Raw genomic sequence first — 6,410 nt, 5'->3', positions numbered from 1 at the left:
ACAGTAAAGGAGAGTAACAGACAGTAAAGGAGAGTAACAGGCAGTAAAGGAGAGTAACAGGCAGTAAAGGAGAGTAACAGTCAGTAAAGGAGAGTAATAGGCAGTAAAGGAGAGTAACAGGCAGTAAAGATGAGTAACAGACAGTAAAGGAGAGTAACAGGCAGTTAAGATGAGTAACAGACAGTAAAGGAGAGTAACAGGCAGTTAAGATGAGTAACAGACAGTAAAGATGAGTAACAGGCAGTAAAGGAGAGTAACAGTCAGTAAAGGAGAGTAATAGGCAGTAAAGGAGAGTAACAGGCAGTAAAGATGAGTAACACACAGTAAAGGAGATTAACAGGCAGTAAAGATGAGTAACAGACAGTAAAGATGAGTAACAGGCAGTAAAGATGAGTAACAAACGGTAAAGGAGAGTAACAGGCTAGCTGAGGTCCAATTTTTAGTATCAAAATGAGTATCTCATGGAAGATAGGATAAATCAATATAAGATTTGAAGTACACTCAAGCCGAGGGTGCAGAACTTGCTAGTACCAAATCACTCTGCCCATGTGGTCGTTATGTACTGTTCTAAGATAAAAGATATAACTTCAATTATTTTTATTTCAAAGAAACATGTAAAAAATCGCAACAAGAATAAGTGGGTGTATAGAGTAAGATGAAAATCTGACGAAAACTTCTGCAGAAATCATTAGAATATTCAAATATTCAGGGATATTCAAATTGGATCGATGTTTTCCTCTTTCATGGTGTAAATAAGTGTTCGAGAAAAATATTCACCAACTGTAAACATTATCAAATTGACTTTATTGTTTCATTCTAGTCAATAAATACAATCCCGTTACGATAAAAATATGATTTTGTTTTTGATATGCTGAACTCAGTTCGTCCATCTCAGTGTATGTATGTGTTTGTTTGTGATTATTGATGTGAATGAAAACAGAACGAGTTGAGCATACGACTTGTAAACTTATACTGGAGAATGAATTTGTTGAACAAAACCATTGATTGTTTGTATTTAAGTTTGTAGAGCCAAGTTAAAAACTTTCAAATTGTGAGAATTCAAAATCATAAAGTGAATGATAACACCGATAACATTACAAACAGTAATTGTATATCAATATGTGTGTAAGTTGGTGAGATAAAATAGATCAAGTGCTTACCCACACAGCCAGCCCATCAGTCCATTTTTTTTTTTTTTGTAATGAAAAGTGCGCCAGATCTTTTCCACTGCGATAAGCACGGTCGTTTTTTAAAACTCGTTTGATTGGCTTTCCCTTTGAAGGAACGAGTTTAGTGGTCACCGAAAATGAGTGACCAATAGATTCCTACGTAATATATCATATAAGTTTGTGTAGATAACAAAGGAACTGACACGATTTAAAATTATTGACACAATATAGTTCCTTGTATGAATAATTCTATTCGCCTAAATAAAAGCTACTTATAGAAATATATTATGAGATGTTTCATCCAGCTTTTTTTTGTGTTCTGTAAAATATATAATGGAGACAGCTGTTAACGTTGATCTTTCCTTTATTGAGTCTCGTCAAAAAGTGATACGAAAACTCAGATTTTATGAAGATCAAGCTGTTCTCCGGACACAGGCATGCGCAATGGTAAGCGTCGGTATTATTCCAAAAATATCTAAATCACTGACATGTGGGCTCCTAGCCATAACCTATTACGTAATGGCCACTCACCACACAAAGGGTGTTGACCAAGGGCTAATATAAAATACTAGTGTAAATCCTTAGTGCCGATACAATCACAATTGACCCTTCCGTGTCTATGACACTTTACAATTTAATTGCTTTAACTCTTCCTGACATGAAAGGTTAAATATATTTTGTTGACTTGTGAATGTTATAATTATGTAACAAGATTAATTGACAAACCAAAATGGACATTTAGTGTATAAAAAAAATCTGTATTGAATAAATTGTACTTTTTAAAGAAATTCGTTTGTTCCAAATGAATTTCATATTTAACTTTGAGAATATTTAATTTATATATAGAAAATGAACTGATTAAAAGAAAAGAGAGAATTTTATCATGAAAGATGCAAATACAGAGATGAAAGCGAACATGCACACGAGCGTAAATAAAGTGACACAAAGGCAGATATTACATCAAGTACTAGAAGTATTATACACATATATATATGTGTGTGTGTGTATCGAGTGGATATCACCATTACCATTTCACAATACTATCATAGTATGTGTTGCTCCACACAAGATATCAACTAAGGTACAGTTTCAATCATTTCGTCCTGGATTCCATTTGGAATGTTGGTCGTAAGTCCGTAATAAACCGGTCCGTCTTTTGTGGTGCGTTTGTCTTTTATTTGTCATTTCACGGTCCAGATCTATGTAGACAAAACATCGCGATATTTCCACTGAAAAGTCCAACAAATATCAACTAAAATCACCGTGACTTTTATAAGAATTGTTTCCAGCTCCATTTTTAATCACAAAGGGAAAACTTCAGTGAAAACAATGTTTCGGTTGTTCGTAAATAATGGAACTTTGGAAAAGCCATAATTAAGTTTACTACATCGTTTTCATGTTGTTGACGGGGAAAGATTCCTAGTACCCATCCTCCTACTCCTCCCCGACTTTACCTAACCCTAACCCTATTCCATCTTCCTACTCCTCCCCGACTTTCCCTAACCCTAACCCATCTTCCTACTCATCCCCGACTTTCCCTAACCCTAACCCATCCTCCTACTCCTCCCCGACTTTCCCTAACCCTAACCCATCCTCCTACTCCTCCCCGACTTTCCTTAACCCTAACCCATCCTCCTACTCCTCCCCGACTTTCCCTAACCCTAACCCTAACCCATCCTCCTACTCCTCCCCGACTTTCCCTAACCCTAACCCTAACCCATCCTCCTACTCCTCCCCGACTTTCCCTAACCCTAACCCTAACCCATCCTCCTACTCCTCCCCGACTTTCCCTAACCCTAACCCTAACCCATCCTCCTACTCCTCCCTGACTTTCCCTAACCCTTACCCTAACCCATCCTCCTACTCCTCCCCGACTTTCCCTAACCCTAACCCTAACCCATCTTCCTACTCCTCCCCGACTTTCCCTAACCCTAACCCTAACCCATCCTCCTACTCCTCCCCGACTTTCCCTAACTGAAGCACAAACACTTCATCATCAATAAATATAATACTTTCAAACTGATGTCGTTAATATTACAATGTTAACACGGTTATAAATACGTTAGAGTAAGATACTGTATAACTAAGATGCAATTAGGTATGTATCTGTATCAGGTGTCCATGGCAAACTTGGAGATTTATGTAAATATGAGAACGCTTTTGACTGACTGTGTGAACTTACAGATTTCTCTGCTAATGATAACCCAACCGCTGCTTCGGTTAGGCACTGATGACATGGAGCTCTGGAGCCTTCTGTTGTCAGCATCGTCAGGTGGATTCCATCATCGGCCGTTTCGACCCCTATTCCACGACGTCCTCTGGTTGGCGGGTCAGCAGTGGTGATCAATCACTGCTTGCTGTTGTCTGGGTTCCAGTTTGGCTCATCTCGTCTACACCAAAGCCAGCATGATGATCTCTCAGCCCTTTCAGCCAAGGTCTTAATAGCTGCTTTCCTCTTTGCTCCTGTCAGTCCCAATTTCTGGAACATCCTCCATACTGACTGTGCAGGGAATCCTCTGGCACCGACCTCTACTGGAAACAGCCATGTGTTCCATCCCTTATGTCTGCACAGCTCTGCAAGCTCTTGGTATTTGCCAGCTTTTTTCTCATGTGCCTCATCACACCCTTCTTCCCATGGAACCGTCAGCTCCACCAAGATAACCTTCTGGCGCTGTTGTGACCATATCACAATGTCTGGTCTCAGAGTGGTTTGCACTAAATCAGGAAGGACGAGACGCTTGTTGAGGTCTACTCTCATTTCCCAGGATGGTGCTTGGGTGAGTACATTCACATGATATGCAGTAGTAGTTGGTGGTCCCTTCTCTCCAGCTCTCACAAACTGTATGTGAGGTTTACGATGTTCTATCAGTGACCTCTTCTGACGCCGCTCCTTTTCCAGAATATCTGCTAGGGCAGCTAGAACCTGGTCATGACGCCATCTGTACCGTCCCTGCCGGAGGGCTACTCTACAGCCTGATAAGACATGTGCAAGTGTGCCTCTTCCACCGCACAAGGAACAAGCTGGATCTTCCAGAAGACCCCATCTACACAATTTGCTTGAAATTGGCAGTGTGTCATACACAGACCTGAGCATGAAGGATATCCTGAGAGGTTCCATTTTCCACAAGTCTGTCCATGTAATCTTGCGTTCCGGAAGATTCCACCGCGTCCATGATCCTTGCTGTCCTAACTCAACTGCTCTACTTTTGCGCTGCTGTTCCTCCTCTGATCTCACCACAGATACAATTCTGTCTCTCTTTTCCTTTCCTTCTGCTTTGCTCCACTGCTGGAAGTGATCGACTCCCAATCCTCGTTTACCAACACAGATGTTTCCCACGATGTCTTGTAACTCCAGCGTATTTTCAGCTTTGCTAACTGTAGCACCAGCTGACCATTTCCGGCCTGTCCTTGTGACCACTCCAGCTTTCTGTACCTTGATATCTTTGGAGTCCTTCAGGTTCATAACCAATCTACACTTGGCCACCTTGAATTCTTCCACCATGGAGGACAGGACAATGGTAACTGCAGCTGAGATGTCTTGCTGTACAGGCCAACTGCCGTGAAACTAGGTGGTACTCCCAGCCATGATCGTAACTTCCTGCTGGTACATCTCTCCAAGGTTTCAACTGCTGTCAGTGGTAGCTCATACAGCATCAGGTTCCAAGACAGTCTAGGAAGAACACCATGTTGATATAACCAAGCCTTGAATTTCGCTGGAAGTCCTGACTTGTCGATCCTCTTCAGCCATTCAGTTACTTGCTCCTCCACCTTTCTCACATTCTTCTTGTCAGACAGGGTGTCGTCGTACCATCTCCCTAGACATTTCACTGGGTTGTCAATGATTGATGGTATCCCCCCCACCCCCCCCCCCCCTAGACCCGAAGGATAACTCATAACTATACAATTAATTGCAAACGACTATCATTGTGCAACAAATTTCACAATAGAGATATTCGCCCTCCGGTAGATAGAATCCAATTATTATAGTACTTACCAAACTATTATTAATAAATCAGCCTAAAGCACAGAGCCCTTCGGAATGTCAATATTATCAAACTGAGGACCTGCATGACTGGCGTGACTATTTTCACCGTGTAGATTTCTTGAACAAATATATTTCTTAGAGTGCTTACCAGCATCAAAATGTACCATGTATGTGTCATCTCCTCCTACCCCTCCCTCTGGCTCTTTCTTCTTCTTCTTCTTTTCACGCTTCCTCGACCTGACCTACAAATTAATTTCGGAGACTTACCGGTAACGATCTGTATTTACATGTACAAGTAGCTCCAGAGTTTTATTGCGTCTTTGCAGTTGATACAATCTTTATATGTCACATCGTCAATGAAGGAAATATCCTTTCTTATATACCTGGCACATCTGTCATAATCCAGCCGTGCATGTGTACAGCAACATACCTGTCAAACCAGTCCGAAACACGTGTTTCTTAACGAAGCGCGTGTTGCAGTACATAGCAGTAAGTTGGATATTTTTGTCTATACTGATGAAGTGAACATGTAAAACGTAAAACCACCAATAAGATTAATTTCAACTGCAATATCATTCTCCGTCCGTCCGCCCGTCCGTCCGTACATTACACTGAAAATTTTCATGATACATTTTATAAGGCTTCTGCAATGATGGTGCAATGTCTGTTTGATAGTTCCAAGTTAATCTGTCGTGTTCCGTCGTCGCATCTTTATCAGTCTTATAATGTTCGGAAGACTCCAACGTGCATTTGATATACCTTATACATGCCTGAACACATCAACCTAAACTTAACTAATATCAGCATCATGTCACTGGCCAAATATCACAACCATGTGATTTTTCATTTTTCAGAAGTTCGAATTATTTTACACATTACACCGCAGCTAGATGCAGGTTTAAATTTTATTGTAAACAAAAGACAAATGGGTTAAAGATATCACAACTTACTTCCGCCATTTCCGTTACAAATATTTACACGTAAAATAAGCGCAAAAACAAAATATGTGTGCTTATGGTTTATTGGAAGTCGAGTGCGTGATTTGCCCAATCTTGTCGGCGTATGCAACCTGTTTTTCTGACGTACATCATATCCTGTACTGCGAATCGCCGTTCTTCTCGATCACGTCTAGTCGTTCAGAGAATTGTCCTGCGCTCTTAGTCGGTCAAATCAAGAAAACCAAACACGTGCTCTTTATTTTATATTCACGACTGAGACATAAAGGAATAAACTAACTGTGATAAACGATAATATTG

The 6,410-nt window shown here is 40.6% G+C and overlaps 2 protein-coding genes across 2 annotated transcripts; one reads left to right on the top strand and one right to left on the bottom strand.

Annotated features, from left to right (window-relative positions):
• The first annotated feature begins 1,502 nt into the window (after positions 1–1,502).
• Positions 1,503–3,147, top strand: LOC132552713 (uncharacterized). The gene is made up of 2 exons (XM_060216909.1): positions 1,503–1,616; positions 2,593–3,147. The coding sequence occupies exons 1-2, from the start codon at positions 1,503–1,505 to the stop codon at positions 3,145–3,147; spliced, it is 669 nt and encodes a 222-aa protein (XP_060072892.1).
• A 369-nt stretch (positions 3,148–3,516) lies between these two features.
• LOC132552703 (uncharacterized) lies at positions 3,517–4,671 on the bottom strand. The gene has a single exon (XM_060216898.1). The coding sequence runs from the start codon at positions 4,669–4,671 to the stop codon at positions 3,517–3,519; it is 1,155 nt and encodes a 384-aa protein (XP_060072881.1).
• Positions 4,672–6,410: the final 1,739 nt, after the last annotated feature.

The sequence above is a fragment of the Ylistrum balloti genome, unplaced genomic scaffold (genome assembly GCF_031769215.1).
Source record: "Ylistrum balloti isolate Yb309-2 unplaced genomic scaffold, AGI_CSIRO_Ybal_v1 Utg369634, whole genome shotgun sequence".
Lineage (NCBI taxonomy): Eukaryota > Metazoa > Mollusca > Bivalvia > Pectinida > Pectinidae > Ylistrum > Ylistrum balloti.
Note: the sequence above shows the minus strand (reverse complement) of the source record. Positions and strands in the feature narration are given on the sequence as shown.

Coding starts and splice junctions, on each gene's coding strand:
- LOC132552703 (XM_060216898.1), bottom strand. CDS start 4,671: ATGGTGGAAGAATTCAAGGTGGCCAAGTGTAGATTGGTTATGAACCTG.
- LOC132552713 (XM_060216909.1), top strand. CDS start 1,503: ATGGAGACAGCTGTTAACGTTGATCTTTCCTTTATTGAGTCTCGTCAA. Junction 1,617..2,592: donor GGACACAGGCATGCGCAATG/GTAAGCGTCGGT, acceptor AAAGATTCCTAG/TACCCATCCTCCTACTCCTC.